The 24,999-nt window shown below is 45.7% G+C and overlaps 1 protein-coding gene across 1 annotated transcript in view; it reads right to left on the bottom strand.

Moving 5' to 3' along the window:
- Positions 1 to 295: 295 nt before the first annotated feature.
- LOC132332460 (contactin-4) overlaps positions 296 to 24,999 on the bottom strand; it is a 278,899-nt gene continuing 254,195 nt past the window's right edge. The window contains exons 14-24 of the mRNA XM_059856845.1: positions 17,030 to 17,205; positions 15,874 to 15,994; positions 14,012 to 14,170; positions 11,522 to 11,671; positions 10,447 to 10,517; positions 8,150 to 8,384; positions 6,251 to 6,366; positions 5,056 to 5,242; positions 4,448 to 4,560; positions 2,992 to 3,160; positions 296 to 2,055 (exon numbers count right to left, since the gene is read on the bottom strand). Coding sequence (XP_059712828.1) covers positions 1,955 to 2,055; positions 2,992 to 3,160; positions 4,448 to 4,560; positions 5,056 to 5,242; positions 6,251 to 6,366; positions 8,150 to 8,384; positions 10,447 to 10,517; positions 11,522 to 11,671; positions 14,012 to 14,170; positions 15,874 to 15,994; positions 17,030 to 17,205 — 1,598 coding nt within the window. The 3' untranslated portion in view covers positions 296 to 1,954. The remainder of the gene's footprint in view (positions 2,056 to 2,991; positions 3,161 to 4,447; positions 4,561 to 5,055; positions 5,243 to 6,250; positions 6,367 to 8,149; positions 8,385 to 10,446; positions 10,518 to 11,521; positions 11,672 to 14,011; positions 14,171 to 15,873; positions 15,995 to 17,029; positions 17,206 to 24,999) is intronic.

Raw genomic sequence — 24,999 nt, 5'->3', positions numbered from 1 at the left:
GGGCTTTGCTCCGGCCACAGGGTCAGAGATGCTCCATCCCCATGAGCTTGGACAGCTCACAGCTCTACAAAACAAACCCAAAATTCACCTGCTCACGGTTTTTGGTCAGTTTTGGGCACAGATTTAAACCAGAAGTGTATAAACAGACTTTTTTTTTCCTTTCTGCCTTGACAAAGTTTTGATTTAAACCAACTCTTGTATCTTCACATCAGTATCAGTCTCAGCAGGCTCTGAGGGGAAATTTCTCACTGGGCAGAACAAAAAGTGGAGAAAAAAGGCTCCTGGAAGACAGGTATCTTTACAAATGACAGAATATTTATTACCAATACCTTTAAAAAAAGATTACATCTGCTAGATCACTGATAAATATCATTTACACTTGGGAGAAAACTACAGAAGCTTTTTTTTTTAAATTATTTCATTTTTCTTGGTTTTGTGGATTTTTTTTTTAAGGTTTTTCTTATTTTATTTTTTTTTACATAGAAGTAACCATATCAAACTAAGAAAGGAACACAGCTTGAAATACTGACAATATTTCTCTGGTCAACAACCCTGACTTTTACACAAGTGGAATCCTGATTATGAGTTACTGAATAAATATATTTAGAAGGTCTAAAAGTTAACTGTATTATTTTGTAAGCAAAAGAGACAAGTTACAGGCAAATTCAAGCTATCAGGAGAAAAAAAAAAAAATACCACTGCAGCGCATTGAAAGTTGAAAATTGTATAGAAAATTCCATTGCCTTTTCCAGCGTTATCCCGTCTGAACTTACAAAATTCCCCGTAGTAACAAACAGTCCTTCTCTTGAGAAGAATTATTCCAGTGTGGATATTGTTGTTTTCTGGTGTGACTCTGTTCTGCCTCCAGACGTCTGGGAAGAGTTTCTAAGGAAAGGCAAACTTCCAGCGGGGATCTCTGGGAGATTCCCACTTTTCCATGGATATCCCGGAGCCGGGGCAGCAGCGCTCCCGCTCCGGGCCAGGTGCCCAAGCGTTGTCTGGAGAGTGGAGTTACCAAGGATGAGCAGGTGTGTCCTGAAGAATGAGCCCAGAGCAGCTTTGTGATTCCCTTGGAATTGATCCCCAAACGGGAGGAATTTCCTTGGAATTACACCTCCAAAGGGTTGAGCTGGGCGTGCACCCAGCACGAGGCCGGTGGCCGTCCTGTCGTGTCACCACAGATGTCACAGCTCTGCAGGATCTTCTTTTCCCCACCCAATTTGATGCTAATTATGACCAAGACGAAGCAATTTCACAGCCCCTCCTTGCTGCACCATGCTGGAATATTGGCTACGTGTCCTGTAGTCCACAACCAACCAAAAACCACGTGGTTTTGCAAAATTCTGCTCTTCTGAGTGTTTCGAGTTTGTCCTCCTCAGAGCTCTGGATGAAACGTGTGATACAAGCACTGGGTTCAGCGCAGGAGTCGCTGGAACTGCCAGTGAAACTCAGCCTGTTACAATCCGGGTCTGGATCAGTTCTGCCCTGTAAAACTGTACAGTCAGCTCCAGCCAATTTGCCAAGAACAACTTGGAACTCTCCGTGGTAAAAGGAAAAAATCCCAAACAATATTTTCGTGATAATGTCGTCCGTAGCATTTTATAGCAGAGGAAAAAAATTAATATCTACATCATATGTTAACTTTAAAAAATTCTATAAAACACTAAATATATAATAAAAAATATGCATATAAGGACATATGTAAACTGCTTTGGTAACATCATATTACAGATGTTTTCAGTGCATTGCAGAGTTTCCAAGGAAACTTCAGACAAAGCTATATTTGCTTTGAGGAAGTACTGTATAATGCCATTCCTAAAGAAGCATAAACATTTTTTTTTTTCCAGTAGTAAGATGTACTCAAACCACAATATTACTTAGTACTGGGTGTCTCCAAAACAACTAGCTAAATGTTGCTTATATTATAAAGAAGAAGTCCTCGATGCCATTGTTGTCATAAGCTGGAGCGGGCTGTGAGGGAGATCATGATTGTGCTGAGGGCTGACAAGGTGCAGGCGCTGGAGGTCGATGAGCCCGAGCCTCTGGCATAGGCATCTGCGAGGGGAGAGGGGAAAAAGGAGCCAGAGGTGAGCAGAGAACAATCCCTGAACTCCTCCTAAACCCACCTCCCCCAAGGTTTTAAATTCCCTTTCCTGGGATAAAGCACAGCCCCCACGCACAGCCCGTTCCTCCTCCTCCTCCTCATGGTCGCCTCTCCCACTGAATTTTTTGTTTCCTTTCAATTCCTGCCCCTGTTCTGCTGAGGTTCCTCTCACAGTTCTATTATTCCACACTCTGCCTGCTTATCATTATTTCGTATTTTTTCACAATTGCACCATCTTCCAGCTGTTCCTTGTGCCTCCCATCCTGGAGGAGCTGTGTACCTGCTCCGTGACCCCTGGTCTGGAGCCAAATGGGAGCTGGCGTGTTCCAGCTCCCCTTCCCTCTCCCGTGCTGCTGATTAAATTCCTCTGCATGGTTTACACAGCCACGCTGGGGAGAACTCTGCTCTCACCCAGGGTTTTTTCTTACATCTCTGTGATTTTAATGCCATATTCCTGCATTGCAGAGGCTCCTGATTTAATGCAGCTTATAAACCGGGACGTTATTAATGGAAGATGGGACATGGAGATTTTGCAAAAGCCATGTTGTGTAATAAAATACTCCTTGTGTTTGTTCTTCGACACCACCTCATTTCCCTAAATAAATATTTATGCATCCAGCACACAATGGGATATGGCTGCACAGCAGCCTTATAGATTTAGAATCCTCTGCCTGCTGTATTTGGTTATAGGGAATTGCAGTGAAACAATACATTTAACACACGGAACTGGGAGGGGAAAGCATCTGGAAACCTTAAATGCAAACAGAACTACTTAAGATGGTGTTTCTTATGGCTGAATCTTGCTTTTTGGGATGAAATCAGAATTAGGGGGTGGAATATCTGCCAGTGGGACCCTGTGGCACAGAGCCCACTGCCCCCATCCTTACTGGATATCTTTGGGATTCGGATTTGCTCGCTGCTGCTGCCGTCGCCGCCGTCGCTGAAGGGTTTGATCTCGATGATGTAATCCTCATCAAAGGGCAGGGACAGCTCCACTGAGGTTTTGTTGGTTTCTATCACAGACGTGCTGCTCTCCCTGTTCCACCTGTACAAAACCTGCGGCCGAGGGAGAGACAACAGGAGGCAGAAAGGGCAGAGCTGCCCGTTGTGCTCAGAGCTGCCCACCTCGGGGTGCCCAGAGGTGCTGCTGCTCTTTTCCTGCCCCTCATGCTCAGGAGTGCTCTGGTGACACAGGGGACATGTGGGATTTGCTGGGGATGCCAGCACAGAGGTGGCAGTGCCTGGGCAGGGGGTGACACTGGCAGGAGGATGATGCTGATCAGCAGCACTCAGCACAGCACTGGTACCTGGTGGAGCCCCTCAGAGAAACCTTGCCTTGGTCAAGCTAAAATAAACACTTATAGAAGGAAAAACTTCTTCATAGGGGTCAGAAACTCCTTATGCTTCTTCTGGAAGCTGAGTTGGGATATTTGATACAGTGCCACCAATGGTTTCCCAGAATAAATGACTTTTGTGAATGACCTTCTGAGCTGTGGGAGTTATACAAATTTATATCATAAATTGTGTCATAAAATACAAGATTTCTAGGCAGAAAGAAGAAAAATAGGCAATGTTTTGCTATGATTCAGGAAATAAATCCATGTGGTTGTGCTACCCTTAGAGTAAGTTAAAGGAGAATGCTTTACAAACTCTCTAGATGCTTTTCCAGGGTGATGAGTCTCTCTCTCCCTCTTTGAACTGACTCCTTAATTTGCATTCCAAGCCTAAAATATGTAGTGAAAAGCTGGTCCAGATTGCTGAGGTTCATCTGAGGTTTGGACTAAAAACCCTGAGGAATTACTTATTTTTGATGAGCCCCTACAGAGCACCAAAGACACTTAGAAGTTGGTGCAGGAACTGAGCGGAGCTGGCACAGGCTCACCAAGCTGCTGGCATTCCAGACTGGGAATAAAACATGGAGCACAGCCAGGTCCTTCACTGGCTCAGGCTCTGGTGGGAAATGTTTGCACAACTCCAACCCTAGGGCAACGATTTTTTGGGCTAAATGAAACCTTTGTGGAAGGTGGTGGAGCTGAATTCTTCCCAAGGTTTCTCTCTAGTTAAATTATGTCCTATTAAAACTGCTTCTAATGAGGATTCTCTTTCTTCTCCTCTTGGCTTGGCTTTCTGAAGGAAATGGGAGCTATTAAAAAAGCATTTTATTTATCTGCAATTAAAGAGCCAACTGCAGCCTTTGGGAAGTTTCCATGGAAGGCAGGAGCAAAGCCCTGCAGGTGGGAGCTGCAGGAAAAATGTGCTCACATAAACGAGCATGGCTCTGCTGTTGGAGGAATGCCCCAGATCTGACCTGGGAAATCACGAATGCACCATGGCAATACTCACTTTGTAGCCTCTCACTTCTGACTCGTTGTCCAAGGCTTTCACCTGGTCCCAGTTCAGGATGATCTTGGAGTCGGATGAATTCCACACGATGTTCCCGGGGGGCTGACTCGGTGCTGCAGCAAAAACCAGACAGCACCACGTTACTGAGGAGAATCAATTCCCAGCTGGATCCCTTCCAGTGCCAGTGGGGCTTCCAGCAGCACAGCTGAGCCTGCCCAGAGCCCTGTCCCTCTGGAAAGCTAACGAGCTGCTCCACTGATCTGTGTCCTCAAGGTCACGGGAGGTGTGACACGACACAGGGCTTTAAATGAAAAAGGGATTCAGTCAGTTGCTCAACATGTCTGAGACCAGAGGAAAAAAGCCCTCTTGAACACTGAGATAAATATTTAATTTGCCTGCACAGCTGTGATTTCAGTTTTGCATGCTCTGCTTACTTAACACCGGGAAGAACCTCACAAAAAAAATGAAATAAAAAGGCTGAGCCTGGTAAGTCTGCACAAAAGCCTGGCAAGGAGAAGTCTGACAGCTCCTTCAGACTCAAGAGAGCTGGGAAATGAGACAGGGGAGCAGTGGCTGGACCCCGCCAGGGCATCCCTGCCAGCACTCACGTGGCTTTTTGGTGGTGACGTTGACAGCGGCGCTGGAGGGGCCGGTGCCAGCCGTGTTGTAGGCCCTGACTGCCAGGTGGTAGAGGGCATTGCCCCTCAGGTTGCTGACTTTTGTGGATGTTTGGTTCCCCACCGTCCGGATCCTTTTGGCGTTCTCCTCCTTCTCGTCGTGCCGCCAGCAGCGCACCTGGGAGGCAGAGCAGGGCTGTGGCAGAGCAGGGCTGTGGCAGAGCAGGGCTGTGGCAGTGCCCGGCCCCAGAGGGGCTGGCAGCACCCCCTTGTTCCTGTCACCACCCCAGATGTGCCCCAGGGACAGCTCCTGCTCCCTGCCACCATCCCTGGCCCTGCTGGGGAGGGCAGGGACCGGCTCCAGCGTTCTCTCCCCGAGCCTGGCCATGGCAGCACCTTCAGGGAGGGCTGCATTTCCAGCCAGATCCCACACAGAAAGGTGGGGCTTTTAACCTTGTGAGAGAACGGTGGGACTTTTAACCTTGTGAGAGAATGGTGGAACTTTTAACCTTGTGAGAGAATGGTGGAGTTTTTAACCATGTGAGAGAATGATGGAATTTTTAACCATGTCAGAGAATGGTGGAACTTTTAACCTTGTGAGAGAATGGTGGAGTTTTTAACCATGTGAGAGAATGATGGAATTTTTAACCATGTCAGAGAATGGTGGAACTTTTAACCTTGTGAGAGAATGGTGGAGTTTCTAACCATGTGAGAGAATGATGGAATTTTTAACCATATTGGAGAACGGTGGAATTTTTAACCTTGTGAGAGAATGGTGGAGTTTCTAACCATGTGAGAGAATGATGGAATTTTTAATCATGTGAGAGAATGCTGGAATTTTTAACCTTGTGAGAGAATGGTGGAATTTCTAACCATGTGAAAGAATGGTGAAATTTTTAACCATGTTGGAGAATGGTGGAACTTTTAACCTTGTGAGAGAACAGTGGAGTTTTTAACCATGTGAGAGAATGCTGGAATTTTTAACCATGTCAGAGAACGGTGGAATTTTTAACCTTGTGAGAGAATGGTGGAACTTTTAACCTTGTGGGAGAAATCTCTGTGCACCAGAGGCAAAGAGAAGCAAATCCACTTCAGGAACACACCCGTGGCAGGAGGAGCAGCACGAGGACATCTCTGTGTCCCCTCAGGGCTGCCTGCTGAAAGGATCCTGCATTGTTTCCCATACCTCATATCCCTGTATTCTTCCTTTGTGCTGGTTCTCCCACGGGGGAGCCCAGGAGACTTCCACGTCTGAGGCAGAAATGCTTCTGGCCAAAACAGTGGTTGGGGCCCTCGTTGGCTCTGGGCAGTTAAAAATAGAAGTGAGACTTTTCAATTCTATGTTCAATTAGTCCCAAACAGCAAGGGATTTATTTTCCTCCTTGCACAAGAAAGGAAGCAAACAAATGGCCACGTTTCAAACCCATGGCCTGTCAGGCTGTGCTCCCTCAGAAATAATAAGATGTCATTACTAAACTCAACCCAGGATACCATGTACTGTAATTAGGACAAGTGGGAACATTTTCTAATCAGTGGACATTAATTCATACTAAATCTCCATAGAATTCTTCCCAGATTACATATTACTTTTCCATTAATATCAAAAGATTTCATTATGATTAATGTTATTTTAATGACTATTGAAAAGAATTAATCATGGTTCGCCATTTATTATAAATCAGAGCAAGGCTGAGGTATCAAAGGATGTGTCAAGGTGGAAACCAAACCCTTTCAGGCCCTGTTACATACAAGTAAAGATATTATTAAAGAAAGGCCTTATAAAATCGTGGTTTAGTGTGCTACTTCAGCTAGGTGCAGTTACCCTGCTAGTTCCCATAAGAAAGAATTAAAGGAATGAGAAGCAGTTAACAGAACCTATTTTAGCAATAATAGAACTGTTTTCACCTGCATAAACAAGAAACCTGTCCCAAAGAATCTGTGGAAAAAATATGTAAATGAACCAAAAATAAAGAAGTATGCAAAATACCATTTACTGACCAATGCCCTGAGTGTCAGAGCATTGTCAGCCAATTGTGAGGTGTAACACAGTGCCTTCTGATAATCCCATAAAAATAGGAACCATGCAATAAAGCTTTGGCTTTCCTGCATGAAGAAACTGAGTCCTGTCTGCTTTGCTCAAATAAGACCCTGCAGCATGGGCGTGAGAAATGGATTTGTAAAGAATTTTTAAAACTTGATAGGAAGTTTACACAGTCTTGTACATCTGTATGCAAACACTGAGGTAAGGTGTGCTGACTTAAGAAGACCAGAAAATAGAGATAACATTGTTGAGAGAGGGATTAAATTAAAACCAAGTTTCAACAAGTTTTAAAATCTGGCCTTGCAAAAAGACCAGATATTTTAGAGAATTAGAACTGTGAAAGATGCATTATAGCAAGATCATGTGGATAAAAATATAGGTGATTAGTACTAGAAGTAATAGCAGCCTTGTGTGGTGTGGTGGTGTTCACAGGGGTCCCAGGATGAGGGAAGAGAACCTTGACTCCATGTCTCAGAAGGCTGATTTATTATTTTATGATATATATGATATTAAAAGAAAATGATATATTAAAACTATACTAAAAGAATAGAAGAAAGGATTTCATCAGAAGGCTAGGAAAGGAAGGGAATGGAAAGGAATGATAATAAAATCTTGTGACTGACCAGAGAGTCTGAGACAGCTGGACTGGGATTGGTCATCAAGTAAAAACAACCACATGGACCAATCAAAGATGCACCTGGTGCATTCCAGAGCAGCAGATTAATCATTGTTTTTCCTTCCTCTGAGGCTTCTCAGCTTCACAGGAGGAAAAAAATCCTAATGAAAGGATTTTTCATAAAATATGTCCATGACAGTGTGGCAAAAGCCAAGAGGCTGAAAAGCAGTTATGAAATACCATACCAAGAAACAGGTTAGCTTCTAACAGAACAACGTTAAGTGTTACACCTCTAATGCCCCACCCTTCATCGAGACCGACAATAAAATAAAATCTTTTAAAACACCTCTCAATTCCCCCCCTCTGTGAAAACGAAGAAAACCAACACATGAGGGGAAGGAGAGGAGGTGGGGAGGGCTCATCTCTACCTTCCTCTGCCGAGTAGACGACGGTGACGGGGCTGAAGGAGCCTTCCCCCTTGTTGTTGTAGACGCCCACCTTGACCTCGTAGGGCGAGAAGGGCGGCAGGCTCTCGTTGCGGAACACGTAGCGCGCCGCGTCCGGCGAGGCCACCACCGTCTGCATCCAGCTGACCGTGCCCAGCGGCCGGAAGGCCACCACGTAGCCAAAGCCACCCCCGTTCTGCAGCTCCTCGGGCACTGTCTGGGGGCAGGGACAAACGGTGGCTTCAGCACACACGGACCTCCCCGGCGGCACCCGCGCATCCCTCTGGGTCCGAGGTTGGACTGGGGGATCTCAGAGGTCTTTGCCAAACTAGGTAATACTGGGATTCTGGGATTGTGGGATTCTGGGGTTCTGGGATTCTGTGAATCTGGGATTGTGGGATTCTGAGGTTCTGGGATTCTGTGAATCTGGGATTCTGGGATTGTGGGATTCTGAGGTTCTGGGATTCTGGGATTCTGGGATTCTACAATTGTGTGATTCTGGGATTTGGTAATTCTGTGAATCTGGGATTCTATAATTCTGTTATTCTGGGATTTAGTAATTCTGGGATTTAGTAATTCTGTAATTCTGGGATTCTGGCATTCTGTGATTCTGGGATTGTGTGATTCCGGGATTCGGTAATTCTGTGAATCTGGGATTCAGTAATTCTGTGATTCTGGGAATCTATAATTCTGTGATTCTGGGATTCAGTAATTCTGTGATTCTGGGAATCTATAATTCTGGGATTCTGGGATTCAGTAATTCTGTGATTCTGTAATTCTGTAATTCTGGGATTCAGTAATTCTGTGGTTCTGGGATTCTGGGATTCAGTAATTCGGTGATTCTGTAATTCTGGGATTCTGTAATTCTGTAATTCTGGGATTCTGGCATTCTGTGATTCTGGGATTGTGTGATTCTGGGATTCTGGGATTCTGTACACAGCACTGGAGATGGAGGTGCAGGAGGTCCTACATCACATCCAACCTGAATTCGCCCCATCCTGCCTGCACCAGAGCCTTTCTGCCCCATGAAGCAGGAAGCAGCACCTCCAGAAGACACTTCTCCTAAAGCTAATTTCCCTTCCTTCCCTGCCTGGATGGGGCCTCCATTGCTGATGTAATTTTAGGCTTTCTGGAGAGGCTGAGGTTTCCTGGGGTGACACAAGGACACAGTTCCTGCTGTCCCAACACACATGCAGCTGCTCTCACACCTTTGGGATCACACACGAAGCCCCAAAGAACACACCCTGGACACACTGGCACTTCCTACTCTGAGGCTTGCAGCCCCTAGAAAGCTGCACTAAACCCAGAGGTTCCAGTATTAAAACAATCCATAATTATGGGCCACCCTCCCTGAGATCCTGTGGAGCTTCAGCACGGGTTACTGCTGGTGACTGCATCCTGCTCTGTGCTGGAAGGCTCACATAAAGAAAAAGCCTCTGGACATTTAAAAGAGTGAAACCACTCTTCTATCAAAACACAAATGATATTTTGTGCAAATTACATCTCGAACCAATGGCTGATGTTCTGGCCATGTGTGTTTTTGAAACATATTGCAGCATCTTTAGGAGACACAGCGTAACTAATTAGTCCAACAGAGGAGGAAATTTAGCACATTGAGCTGTGTGGTGAGGACAAAAACCCATTTATAGGTTTTTAATAACCTCAGAAATATCTCTGGCGATTCATTCTGCCAGCTTGGTCAGAAATAGTGCTAAATGGAAGCGTTAGCATGTCTAGTGGAGTTCATTATTAGGAGAAATATGCCAGCTGCATCGCATCACAACACGAAAATATGAGCAGACAAATGACTAAAGTTCTAACCCCGTCTGCCTTAAGGAATATTAAACATTTCTCTTCTCTGCATCTCCTCTCACTGGCTGCCATCAGCAGCAATGAGAGCCAGCATGCCTTGTGCTGGCTCTGAGCTGTTTGCTGCCTTATATCTCAGGGAGGAGGAGGGAGGAACTGGGAGCCAGCACAGCAATTCCCCACCAGGTCAGGATGCTCCAAGCCTGTTTTATCCCTCGGGTGGCTCCTGGCTATCCACATTTTGCCATGTGGATGTGCTGGGAGTCAGGGGGAGCTGAGCTGGTGGCAAATCCTGCTCCCCATGGTCCCTGCTCCCCATGGTCGCTGCTCCCCACTTCCCTGGGAATGGGGTTGGCCCATCCTTCAGCTCCCTCTGACCAGCTGGCCTGTTTTTATCACACAATCTGGGCTTTTTAACTGCCAACCCTTTGAAATCCACAGAAGGCTGGGGCTGGCTCAGTGAGACTCACCTCCCAGGTAATGACCAGCTCAGACTTGCTGCCTCCACCTCCACTGACATTAGCTGGGGTCACCTCAGGGACTGCAAAAAGAGAAATGCAGAAGATGGATGTGACAGCCTTGGAACCCAAAACCCACGTGGAGATGGAGCAGAGCTGTGCAGCAACAGGACACTGCTGGCCTTCCCCTGCTGGGGCCAGGAGCTGTTAAATGACTAATTTGCCATGGCAAACAGCACATTAAAAGTATGTCAACAAGAGTATATTAAAAGTATGTCAATTAACTTGTGTATCCAATCTCTAATTGCTCAGTTTAAACATTTGTCCTCCATTTAAAAAGGTCTTTTATTTATTTTCCTGTTTCATATTTGGTTCTTCTGTGGAACAGAGGAGCCACCTGCCAGGGCTTCCCCACTGTTGGGGAAGATGAAACAGCAAAGCCTTATAAATATGATTGCCTGGCAAAAGATTTTGAGAATATGGAAACTATAAGCAAGATTGAAATGAAAGCAAGCTTTGAGATCCCTCAGTTACTGAACACCTGGAAAACAGTGGTGTGGCTGGCTGAAGGTAATCCCCTTGTGATGGAACAATACCCTCTGCTTGCAGGCAGCTCCAAGGGGCAGAGCAGACCCTGCTGGCCTGGCAGAAGGGCCCAAAGAGGAGTTTTTAGGTTTTAAATGTAACACAGTATGGTCATGTAATGATTCTTATAGGCTGTATGTAAATGCTGTAGGATTTGCATCTTGGACTGGATTGGTGAGTGAGAATTAGAACATTCAGCACAGAAGATTTATTGTATTGCAATGAGAACCTTGACCTCTTACCCTTTTACACTCTTAGCCCCTTTTACTCTCTCTCTCATCCTCTTTCCCACTCTCTTTACTTCTCTATACTGCTCCCAGCAGGGTCCTGCCCCCACACCCTTTGCAATAAACCCAAATTCCATGACCTGGCTTCAGAGATCTCTTGTCTCCATCCATCCCCACCGTCCTACCCCCGACGCTCCTGCAGCCACACCCGGGGGCTCTCCTGGCATTCATTGCACAAAGATTCCCCCTCAGCCCCTCTGCCCGGCCCCACTTACGAGCCTCCTCAGTCCTTCTCTTCTCAGAGGGCCTGCTGGGCTCCCCGATGCCGATGAGGTTGGCAGCCACCACCCTGAACTCGTACTCCACCCAGGGGTTCAGCCCCACCACCGTGGCTGTGAACGTCCTGCCGTCAATGACCTCGGGAACTGGGGTGCAAGGACATTAAATATTGAAATACTGCTGGGAAAAAGCACAGAGAAATCTCACTTCCTTAAAAGTGAGGGCTTAACAGAAGGATAGATACATTTTCTCTAATTTTCCAGCATTTTGCCAACTGCAAAGAAGTGAACTGGACTCCACCCAGGGGTTCAGCCCCACCACCGTGATCTCTGGAACTGGGGTGCAAGGACATTAAATATCAATATTGAAATACTGCTGGGAAAAAGCACAGAGAAATCTCACTTCCTTAAAAGTGAGGGCTTAACAAAAGGATAGATAAATTTTCTCTCATTTTTCTAGCATTTTGCCAACTGCAAAGAAGTGAACTGGACTCCACCCAGGGGTTCAGCCCCACCACTGTGGCTGTGAACGTCCTGCCATCAATGATCACTGGAACTGGGGTGCAAGGACATTAAATATTGAAATAGTGCTGGGAGAAAGGCACGGGGAAATCTCATTTCTTTAGAGGTGAGGGTTTAACATAAGTACCAAGAAGGATTGGTAAATTTTCTCTCATCTTGCCAGCATTTTGCCAACTGCAAAGAAGTGCAAGAGGCAGCATTAAACTCCGGTGCTTTTAGCCCAGAAATTCCTGCAATTAAAGAGTTTCTCCAAAATTGCCACAGTTTGGAAACAAAGTGTCAAGACAACAGGTTTGGAGGGTCTTTATTTTTGTCTTTTTGAAACAAATGAATAATTAAACTGTTGTCTCTGTTTAATGGCTACTGGAGCAAAATTAACCAGTGACGGAATGAGCAATCACATCACGGGATTTTTCCCTCTATCAGGAAAATAATTCTCCTGAAAGACAAGCTGGATGACACGGTCTGTCCCTGAGGGATGTCTTTATAGACCACAATTACTGCTGTATATCTCCAGCATGGCAACAAGAGATGGGAATTCATTCTGTTTTCCCTTAAACATTCATGAGAAAAATGGGTGAGTAATGGCACTGGCTGCACCCTAAATCTTTGGGTTGCCAAACCTGAAACTACTCAATAATAGCAGTGCTCTGCAGCCAGGGAAATTGCTTTTCACTCCAGGGGCCAGAGCTGGCCCAAAGCAGCCCTGGGTGGGTGCTGAGGTGTCACATACAGGTAAAAGTCTTATAAAAGAAAGGCCTTGTAAAATCAGGCCTTATTACTTCAGCTGAACTAATAGCTAGCCTGATAAGTTCCTGTGAGAAACCTGGCAGATGTCATAAGAATAGAATCCTGTAACACTGAAAATCTACTTATTCCCTTACAAAAAAAATTATAAAAATGAAAATCTGTTTACATAACAATCTATTCTTATGAAAGAATAGAAAGAAACAAAAAATTAGGAAAAAAATAGAAATAGAAACAGTCTATTCTTACAAAATGTACACCTATAAAAATTAAAAGTCTATCCCGTGAGAATCTGTGAAACAAAAAAAAGATAAACTATCTAAAAAGAGAAAAGTTTGATAAGCATGTACCCTAGCCATTACCAACCAATAAACTGAGTTTTGAGAGATCATTGGCCAGTCAGATTCAAACACAACACCCAGTGTGAGCTAAATAAATAAAAATCCAGTGATCCTCTGTTGTGTTGTTGGGAGGGTCCCCAGCATGAGGTGAGAGATGAGAATCTGACTCCAAGTTCTCAGAAGGCTGATATATAATAAAATAAATATAATATAATATAATATAATACAATATAATATAATATAATATAATATAATATAATATAATATAATATAATATAATATAATATAATATAATATAATATAATATAATAAATATAATATAATATAATATAATATAATATAATATAATATAATATAATATAATATAATATAATATAATATAATATAATATAATAGTATTGTATTATATTATATTATAGAAATGATATACTAAAACTATACTAAAGAAAGAGAAAGGAGACATCAGAAGGCTGGAAAGGAGTGAAAAATAAAAGCTCTTGACTGACCAGAGTCCTGACACAGCTGGACTGGGATTGGTCATTAATTAAAAGAATTCCCATGGAACCAATCAAAGCTGCACCTGTTGGTGAGCAACCTCCAGACCACATCCCAAGCAATCAGATAATTATTCTATTGTTTATAATGATTGTTTATATTAATAGTGTTATAATTATTGTTTATATTTATTGTTATTTTTGATAATTATTATCGACATTTCTCTTCTGAGGCTTCTGCGCTTCTCAGGAGACAAAACCCTGATGAAGGGATTTTTCAGGAGATGTCATGGTGGCAATCCAGCTGCCCCAAGCAGCAGCCTGCTGTCCCTCCCTGCAGCCCCTGGGTGTGTCCCCCAGGTGGGTTCCCCAGGCTGCCTTACCTGTGCTCACTGCCTGCCAGCCCACCGAGAAGGGCGTGCGCGCCTGCACCACGTACATGGTGATGGGGCTGTGGTTGTCTGCCCCCGGCCTCCAGGACAGCTGGGCCGTGCTGTCTGTCACCTCCTCGATGGTCACGGCCTCGGGGGGGCCCGGGGGACCTGGGGGGTGCAGGAGAGTTGAGTGGCTGGAGGAGGAAGGGCTGGGTTCACCTTCCCCTCGTGTCTCAGAATCGCTGCTGGTCACAGTGACCCTGAGACATGCACAAGTCTCTTTTTTCCCAGCCCGGCCAAAGAAGGAGTCAGGATTTTTCTGTTCTCCTTCTCAAGGCTGTTTATTGTTTCTTATCTCTAACATTCTTTCTCTGACCTGCTGAGGTCTGTCTGGCAGGTGGGGTTGAGGCACACTGGTGTTATCTTTTATACTAAAAACTACGTGTAGATTATTTACCATAACTTCCAATACCTATCACCTGTGTTAGACAGTGAGCTTCTACCTTAAACCAATCCAAAAGTGCCAGCATCACCCAGAAGATGGGGCTAGGAAGAAGAAAGAAGAGGGACAGGGCACACCCAAATTCCTCCATCTTGGGACCCCATGCCCCATTCTAAAACCTCCAAAAATCTGTTTTTCACCCTGTGACAAACTAACTATTATTCTACTTAACTCTCTTGACTGGTAATTCTTCATATAAAGGTTGGTAATTTACTCCATGGGTCAAGCTCAGAGGTACAGGGGTCTTGGGCTGTGTGCCAGGGTCTCTGAACCCCCCAGGCAGGGGCTGGAGCCATCCAGGACAGCCAGAGGAATTTCCTGGGTTCCAACTCTCCTGGGGATGGAGGGGACAGAGCAGCTGGGGCAGCTCCAGCTCTGCCTGCCTGGCTGGGAGGCACTGGGGGGGCAGAGCAGGGTGTTGTGCCTCACTGCTGGGGTGGTTTTAAGCACTGGAGCTCTGCTGGGAACAGCAGGCAGGGAGAGAGAGAGACCCCTCTGCTCCATCCCGTGGCCACTGCTGGCCCAGTGGGGCCTGGGCTCAGTCTGTGCCCATCTCAGAGAGTCACACAAGGGACCTCAAATCCCATCCTGTCCCACCCCTGCCATGGCAGGGACACCTCCCACTGGCCCAGGCTGCTCCAAACCCCATCCAGCCCGGCCTTGGGCACTGCCAGGGATCCAGGGGCAGTCCAGCTGCTCTGGGCACCTGTGCCAGTGTTTTAACACCCCTGGTGTTTTTAGGGAGTGACAAGATCAGTACTTTCATCACCATCAAGTGTCATTTTCCTGTGAGAACTTAATATTCCTCCTGTTTATGAGAACCAAGGGTAGCAGGGACAGAGCAGCACCCAAGTTTGCCTTCCCCAAAGATAAGAAGCAGGAAAATATAAATCAAATTTCTTATAAGGGCACAGACTCAGGGTAATTCATTACAGCTCTGGTAAAGTCAAACTTACACAGCCCCTGTGCATGGTAATGAAGAGATCTCAGTAAATCAGTGAAGTCACTGAATCAGGTTTATTCTATTAAAGAATATTCTATAAAAGAATAAACCTGATTTAGCTGCTTGGCAGAAATGCTGCCAATAGCTGGATGCTGCTCCTGCTGCACAGGTGGTGGCACAAGGAGCTCAGGGGCTGCAGGGCTGGCATTCAGGACAGACAGGCACCAGGGCTGGCTCTGTTCTGGGAGCATCTGAAACACTTCACACGCTCTGGCTGATGCTGTGAACCCCAGCGTGTACTCAGAGCTTTTTTCTCAGATTAATTACAAGATGCTGGGCTGTCTCTGAGCCCAGGGATTGCAGAAGGCAGGGAAAAAAAAAAAAAATTCTACAACACCACCAACAACAGCAGCAAAATTCAAATACCTCTTACAATCAGGTCTGCAGCAGCTGAGAGCTTGTCCACACTTGTTTGCACCATGCAGACGTATTTCCCTGCGTGCTTCAGCTGGATGCTCCTGATCATCAAATCACCAGCTGAATCCTGCTGATAAAGTAGGGAAAAGTGGTTACAATTACTTTTTAATGAGCCCTAAACATCATTATCACGTGAAGGACACTGTGACTAATGGATTTACTTTATGCTGGCTGATGGAAACATCAGCAGCACGAGCCACGGGCTGTTGAAAGGATAGGAGTCTGCCTGGAAGGTAGGAGAGGGAGCATCCCAAAAATCCTGGCTCCTCCAAGGAGCAGGGCTGGGGGCTGTTAAGCACTTTTGCTCCTTTTTCTCTCTGGATATCCAGTTTTAACCCTCTCTGCCATCCAGAGGCCCAACTTGTGTCTCCATCTCTCCTGCAAGGGAAGCCCAGCCCAAATTTGGAGAGAGCAGCAGCAGTTTCATGGCTTTGTGTCCCAGCCAGCAATTTGATTGCCCAGCAGTTTTGTGCTGAAGATCACGGGAGCAGCACTCTCTGAGGAAATCTTGCATCACACAGCAGCAGTAATTTGTTTTCCAAATGCCAAGTGCATGTCTGATTAACTGTTGAATAGAACTAATTAGGTTTCTGGATGCAGTGGATGCTGAGGACCTCTCTCAGTTTCTCTCCAGACACAAAGCATTTGATGCATTGGAAATCTCAGGGAAGCCTCGTGGCTGTGGCCTTTGGACTGAGGAATATTAATAAAGTTTGTAATTTTAGCTCTGTGGGCCACAACAGGAGCAGTCACCCCCAAAAACCATGGCTGCTGCTGTGAGCCCTGTGCATCAATCTGTCAGCTCTTCTTTTAATGATTCTTCTTTTTTTTTTTTACAGGGATAAGAGGAAGGCTTGAAAATTGTATCTGCTTTTCCTTTCAGCATTAAATTTCTCTCCTGACAAATGCAACCACGAGCTGCCACCATGCCTGAGACCTGTTGCTCTCTAAAACCTCCCTCAGAGCAACGTGCAAAACCCTTCCCAGTTTTCTGCCTCTGCTGAAAATTTTCCATTTCTTCCCTCCTTTTTCTGGCTGCCTTCATCCAGTTCCTTGTGTTAGCAACCTTCTCTGCATGACCCACCTTGTCAGGTTTAACACTTACCCCTCCCACCCTTTCAAAGTGGTCCCCATCTTTCTGGAAGTCTATCAGGTGCCCATTGAATGACCAGGTGAACACGATGTCCAGGGAGTGGTCGTGGGACACCTGACAGGGCAGGACAATGCTTTCTCCAACTGTGACATCCATGCTGAAAGGGGACACCATCACCCGGGTTGGATCTACAAACAGCAAAGAAAGAGAAAATAAAAGGATTGTTCTTGTTCTCCTGAGGAGCAGAGACATTGTAGGGCTGAGAGAGATCCTAAGCAGTGACCCCTGAGCAAGGTCCTTAAATCAACAAGTGAATTATTCCATCTTTGGGTTTATCCTTTCTCTAGTTGTTGGATTAAAAATAATAAACTTAATAAATGCTCCAGAATCCCCTTCCAGCCACCATCCTGATGAAGAAGGAGGAAAGAAAAGGCTGGAAAAGAGTGCAGCAGATCTGAAAGGCTCAATTAAAACTTTTTATCAGAGAGTCTCTTATTTGAATCTTCTCCCTTCGCACATACATTGTTCACCATGGTTATCAAAAAGCTGTTCTGCTGTTCCTAAATTAAATGTAAAATCTCCAAAACTGGAATAAAAAGGTTGTATTAAAGCCAGGAGTTTTTAATCTGGCCATAGCTGGGAAGGCAAGAGATTATTCTTGTATTTACTGAGAACTGGCCACACTCCCTGATGGGTGGCTCCACATCTCACATCCTTTCCTTGGGAAACCCTAACCCTAAGCCTAAGCCTAACCCTAACCTAAGCCCACAAAGAGTAAAGATAATGCTGAGTGATCCCAGCAGAACCTCCCACAGCCCGGAACCCAGACTTGGTGTGGTGCCAGACAGGGGCATTTCAGGGTCTGAAGCAGAAGGGAGGGCCCTGACCAGGACCTTTCCAAAGGGAAGCCCCAGACCTGGATGTGTGACGTAGCAGGGTCCCTGTCAAGCACAGGCAGCAGCCCCACCCTCCTTCAGGACTGATCCCCCTCCCACAGCTCCTCTGGCACTGCTTTAATTGTCTGTTTTTCAGCCCAGAGTGAGCAGTGGTGGCACAGACAGATGAGCCATGACACATTATGCAGACTCCAGCTCCTCGTCTGTGCCCCTGAATTCCCTCTGCCTCTAAAGTTAACATTTCTCTTCCATTTCTGTTGACAAAAATGCAGCAATTTTTTCTACAGGGCCTCAGAGGAAATGAAAAGGAGAAAAAATATTGCTTAACAATGAGACCAAAAGTCTGAATATCATACAGAGATAGATATTTTTGCTTATTCCAAAAATCTACTCTGCACAGCTGTCATGCTAAAATAATACCAGCATTATTCAATCTCTGGTACCTGACACCAAAATCTCAACAACTTCTTCCTCAGCCTCTTGCCCAGCTGCTTAATTCTGTGCTAAAATAATAAAGATACAGCAGCACAGACATGGACTGGGCAGAACTGCTCCAGGAAATCCAGGGGGGGCAGAGCTGTTCCTGGATTTTCAGCTTATCAAAAGCCTGCAGGAGGTGGTGAGAAAGATTTTGTTGCTGTCTGGAGAGATTTCAGATCAAGTCCTCAGGGGCTTGGCTGTGTTATCTTGGACAAGTTAAATTCATCTGTACTTTGTGTTCACTTCTGACCAAGCAGAGGAACTCTTAGAACAACTGTCATGACACTTAATTATTCAATGAATTCATACATAAAATATTTCTCAGGTGTTTATAAACATGAAAGGAATGAAGAATATAAAGGCTATAAATATATAGATATATAATATATAAAAGAAATAATTTATATAAACATTTTATATTTATATAAGTATATATAATATATTTATTATATATATTATTATATATGATAGATATATTATATGTTATTTTATATATACTATATATTACATATATTTATATAAATATATAAATATATATAATAAATATATAATATATAGAATAGAAGATATAATTGTATAGACTTTTAGAATACAGAATAGATTCTAGAATAAAGAATTCTGATATGTAATTTGTATTCCAGAATTCTATACAATTACATTGTAGAATATATTAGATATATATTAAATATTCTTCATGGAATATTTATATTCTAGAATACAGTTAGAATATTATAAGTTTATATAGTTAGAACATTATAGGTTTATATAAACCTGTAATAGAGAGTACAGAATAGAAATACAGAAATGTAGAAATACAGAAATATAGAAATATAATAGAATTCTGAGATTTATATAAATGATATCAAGAAATGGGTGTTTGCTGGAGGCCAGGGCAGCTCAGCACAGCTCCTGCAGGAACTGTGAGTGCCTGGTGCTTCCAAAAACACCTGCAGCTTTCAGGGAATCCTGGAATCCTGGAGTCAGTCAGGTTGGAAAAGAACTTTTAAGGTCACCAAGTCCAATGGAATGGTCACCACCACTCCTCACCACGGTCCCCAGGTGCACACATCTGTTAAATCCCTCTGGGCAGCTGGAGGAACCTTTCCATGGGAATTCCTGCTGCCCTCCGACCCGAGCCCGGCCTGGAGCATCCCTGGGGTGGCAGGAGCACAGCTGGATGTGACACTGGCAGGGACAGTCTGTAGGTGTCACTGAAGGCTCGGGAACAGCAGCGCTCCCTCCCTGCTTGCCTCCCCCACCAGCACTCTCGGGAGGATGCTCTCGCTGGGACAGAGGTGGCACTTCCCAGTTTTCCGTGGTTCTTCCAGCGGCTCCGAGCAGCCCGAGAGCTGCTGGGGACTGGAGCAAACCCTGCTGGCCACAGCAGCGCAGCTCTGAGTGCCCAGCCCTCCCTGCTGGGGGCACCGAGGTCACCCCAGCTCGTGTCACCTCCTTCAGTCCCACCTGAAATCCCGAATTTCCTGCCTCACCTCCCTCGGCTTCCCCAGCAGTGCCAGAACTCGGGTCTGGCTGAATAACTGGATTCGCTTTATCCTACAAGAGATTTTAAACAAGTTTTCTTTCTTCTTTGGAAGAAAGGGAGCTGAGCATCACCTGCTATCTGTGGGAAGGCTGAGATTGCTTCCCTTCTCTCCTTTATCAGCTGCCCATCATCAGCCACGAGTGCATCTCCCGACGCTTCTGGGATGCTGGGATGCACTTTGGGATGCATGTCCAGCTGCACCCCCAGGCTGCAGGACCGAGGGCAGGGCCTGGGGGGGTCACAATCTGCAAGGGAACCCCCCCAAGGGATCAGGTGTCCATGGGGAGGGAGGATTTGTTCAGGGAAAGCAGCTCTGCTTGTCACACCCGCGGGGCTGTGCCTGTCACATCCATCTGCAGCTCTGCAGGACGTGACACGGGCTGCAGTGGCAGCACACGAGTGACACAAACCTCAGAGGGGCTGACACTCGCAGAAAATGCCTTTTTTTTCCCTTTAAAAGTAGGTCAGAGCAGCTTTGGAATGAGGCCAGACACAGTGTCACCGACTGTGTGCCAGAAGTGTCACAGCAGAGTCCCCACTGACCAGGGGGGTTTCCCAGACCAGGTGGACTCAGAATCCCATTCCCAGCTTGGCTCAGCCCCGGGGCTGGGTGAGCCACTCCAGGGGAAGGATCCAGCCCAGCCCTGCAGGTGAGGACATGCAGGAACAGGTGAAGACATCCCATACCAGGTGAGGACATCTAAGTACAGGTGAGGATATCCAGTGGCAGATGAGGATATCCAGTGGCACATGAGGATATCTAATGGCAGGTAGGGATATCCAATGGCAGGTGAGGATTAGATAAGCAAAAGAGGAGGAAGAGTGCCAAATGAAGAGGAAGGTTGCTCCAGTGTGGGCACAGACTTGGAGTAATTGGGAATAAAATGAGTTTTCCTCCTCACTTTCTGTCTGACCTTGAGCAAGTCATTAAAAGTCTCTGCTGCCTTACTTGCCCAGCCTATAAAATGGATCAGGCCTTCATTAGAAACTGTTGCAGGTGAGGATACCCAGGTGCAGGTGAGGATATCCCATGGGAGGTGAGGATATCCAGGTGCAGGTGAGGCCATCCCATGGGAGGTGAGGATATCCAGGGGCAGGTGAGGATATCCAGGGGCAGGTGAGGATATCCAGGGGCAGGTGAGGATATCCAATGGGAGGTGAGGATATCCTGTTGCAGGTGAGGATATCCAGGGGCAGGTGAGGATATCCAATGGGAGGTGAGGATATTTATCCAGAATAAAAACCCTGAAGAAGTCAAAACTCCCCTGCACAGCCCCCAGATCAGCAGCTCTCTCAGACTGTCCTGCTTCTAAAGGAAATTTTCCAAAGACTTACTCCTTCCTTACTTTCTCCAGCCTTGCCTTCGTCCCAGTTTGCACTTCCATGCTGCTGGGAAGTGAATGGGACTGCTGTACAAGATCCTACAGAATCATGGCATAATTAAGGCTGTAAAAGAGTCCAAGATCATCAAGTCCAAACTTCAGCCTACTCTGAGGTCTGCAGTACCTGTTCCTCTCCCATTCTCTCTTTTGCCTGAGTAGGGAAGGTCTGTTGGAAATGCTCCTGACTGCTGATATTCCTTGTGAGGACCTAGGCAGATAAGCAATGAATTCCAGTTTGATTAACCAGCTAATTACCTAATTCTCTCAGATTAGTGTTACAGTGTTAAAGATCCAGATATATTTCTCCTTATCTGCATAAACCATTTCCAGTACAAGATTTTATGATGTGTTTTTCTTGTAGATGAACCCTAACTCGAGCATTTGGGACTCATTTTCCTCTTTTTTTTTTTTTTTTTTTTGTGAATACCAGCATGTTCACCAATTCCATTTTGGCTTTTATCAGCAGGAGTTAATAAATGCATCTCAGATCAATGTCCTCCATTTGCAATGACATTTTGCATTATTGTATTGATTCCAAGGCAAATCATGTCTGGAGATAATAAAAATCAATCCTAGAGGAGGTGGTTTCTATGAGCAACCAAAGAATCAAAGTCCAATACATGAAAATACTCAAATTTGCTCTATTTTTTTTTCCTTTCTGTTTGTGAATGAAATACTTATCCAGGACCATAAAGTCAAAAGCCTCTGAGACCTGACTGGTGAAACTTGTGGGAGCTTTGAGTGCTCTGTCAGCAGAGAGAGGAAAGAGGAAGAGAGTGCAGGAGAGAGGCAAATACAACTCTGAATTAAAGAGATTAAAACCCAGTGAAGGACTGAACACATGGAGGAATTAGCAGAGCAAATTACAGCTGAATGGACTGAGCACTTCATGGGGCATGGCCAAAATGGAGATGAAAAAGAAATGGGGAAAAGGTCAAGAATTTACAGTATTTGGCCTTTCAAATATCCCACCTGTGAGCTGTGATGAGTCACACAAATGCTTTCAGGAACAGGCACTTGCCTTTTATGCCAATTTATCCCTTTTTTCCCTGCAATCAGCTATTACACACATTCCTAACAGAAGATTCTGCAGCATTTCCACCCTCTGGTGTGTCCTGTGGCAGTTCAGCCTAATAAAGTATAATCCTATTAAAAGCAGACACTCTCAGTTTTGAAAAGGGACTTTAGGCCTGGGACTAAAGTCACTTAGCTCTGATTTTAGAAATATTTGTGATTAGAGGTGTCCATGCCATGGGGCAGCAGTGCTCTCTGCAGTGAGCCGTGGCCCTGTGTTCAGCAGGGATTAGGGAAGGCAGGGATGGAACATCTGACCTTTCCTGGGAGAGCACAGCCTCAGCTCAGCAGCACAGGGGCTGAGCTGGGCCTTGAGGACCTGCTGGAATTGCTTTGCTGAAGGAGGATCCTTATCTTGTCTGGCTGAAGTCTCCCCCAGCAGGGTGGGGACACGGGATTACTTCAGCTGGGAGCCTGAGCCCCTTTGGCTGGAATTTTCTGTGAGGGTGGGAAAGTTGTTGTAGGAGGAGACTTTGGCTGTTGCTGCCTGTGATCTGTCCCTTCCAAGAGCAGAAGTTTCCTCCTCAGCTCCACTGAAGAGCTTCCCACAGATGGAAAACTCTCCAAGGCTGATGGCAGAGTCTCCCTGGCAGGACTGAGTGTCCCCAGTGCCCAGGAGGGAGTGGGCACTCAGGGATTGCATTCTGCACAGCCCACCTGCACTTCTGGGTGGCTGAATCATAAAGGAAGGTTATTTAAATCTGAAAACACACAGAGAATGGAACTGCAGGGGGGATGCTGGGGAGGGGTGTGCCATAGAGCAAATTCAGAGACAAAACATCTGAAAATACATCCACTCCACGAGAGTGCAGGGAGGGAGGAGAGCCCCCAGTGCTCCACTTTAACCTCCCTTTTACCCAGTGCAGTGCCATCTGATCACATCAAGCTCTCTCCACACAATTGTCACAAAGCAAATCACATGTAATGGGCTCTGGAGATGACAATCAAACCTGTCACTCAGGGAAATTTGTTCTTGCTCTTTGCAGCAGGATGCAACAGAGCCTGATTACACCAGGAACCTCAAACATCCTCCTCCAGCTCTGCAGACTGAAATAAAACCCACTTCACTCCAGAGCTGCCTCCAGTGAGATCTCTGCGTGTGACAAACGACCCAGGCCTTGGTGACAATCTCTGTGCATAACCTGGGGAACTCAAGGTGTCACCTTTTGTGGGCCATCGACTGGGACAAGCTGAGATCTGTCTTTTCAAGTGTGGAATAATCTCCTGTCACTGCAGAAATGATGAGCACCTGGCAGAGAAGGTTAATCAGATACAGAGGGAATCATGGCTAATCTGAGATAAATTGCAAGTCACTCAGGGATCAGTCACTGCTCTCCTTGTGCCACTCACCAGGGGAATTGTGCAGGTGGAATTCCAGGGAGCCCAGGGACACGGTGCCCAACAACATTCTGCCCCTTGCAGCAGCTCACCCTCTGGGGTTGGCTCTTTTATGGTGTTTTTACAGGGTTTTAATAGTGATGATCATAAATCAAAAACTTCAGGAGGCAGCAGAGCAGCAAAAAGACAACGTCCAGGCACTCACACTGCAGAATCACAGAGTGACTGCCACAGCCCTTGCATTTCTAAACACAAATGTGTATTTTGGGCCTTCCCAAATGAATTCTGTGCCTCTTACCCACCCTCCTCATCAGCACAAAGCTGTTTGGAATTAGCTGCTGTGCCAGAATACATCCCAAATTAAGAGTCATTAGGAGCAGATTCCTCTTGAGCTGTCAAACTTAGGGAACAGCCAGAAAATCCCTGGCTGGACTTTCCAGCTCCCCAGTGAATGATCCCAGCTTAACCATCCTTAATGTCACACAGATCAAGGCTTGGTGTGTCATCCCTGCCTTGGGATAAGCCAGGCTGGGTGTCCAGGACATTTATCAAGCCCACGACGTTCATCTGGAGGGGAGCACCTAAAACCAGCACCAGCTTTACTATTTTTCTACTCTTTTTCCTTTTTTTACTATTCCCTTTTAACTCGTGGCAAATACACATTATCCAAAAGTACCTACAAGGTGAAGTCAAAACCCAACAGCTGCAAACCTCAGGATGCTCCAAGGAGCTGAGCCAGGCACCAGGAGGCACAGGAAGCAGAAGCAGGGGGTGGTTTTAGCTCTGATCCCACAGGGAGTGTGTCCCAGCTCCCATGGGGGGCACAGCAGGGACCCAGCCCCTCCAACACCAGCCTGAACACTGGGACCTGGAGTCACAGCCAGATGGGAACCACTAAGCTCAGCAATTCCATCAAAAAGAGGATTAGATAAACAAAAGAGGAGGAAGAGTGCCAAATGCAGAGGAAGGTTGCTCCAGTGTGGGCACAGACTTGGAGTAATTGGGAATAAAATGAGTTTTCCTCCTCACTTTCTGTCTGACCTCGAGCAAGTCATTAAAAGTCTCTGCTGCCTTACTTGCCCAGCCTATAAAATGGATCAGGCCTTCATTAGAAACTGTTTTGTCTCCCTGCACCACAGTGCAGAGCAGATATTTTTATTTAAGATGAACTTTTCCTTGCTCACAGCAGCGTGAGCGAGCCTGACGCCCAAACACCTGTTAGAGAACAAACCCCATGGCAGGGAGAGCAGAACCCACCAAACAAACACT

Source organism: Haemorhous mexicanus, chromosome 11 (assembly GCF_027477595.1).
Source record: "Haemorhous mexicanus isolate bHaeMex1 chromosome 11, bHaeMex1.pri, whole genome shotgun sequence".
Lineage (NCBI taxonomy): Eukaryota > Metazoa > Chordata > Aves > Passeriformes > Fringillidae > Haemorhous > Haemorhous mexicanus.
This window is presented reverse-complemented; position numbering and strand designations above follow the sequence as displayed.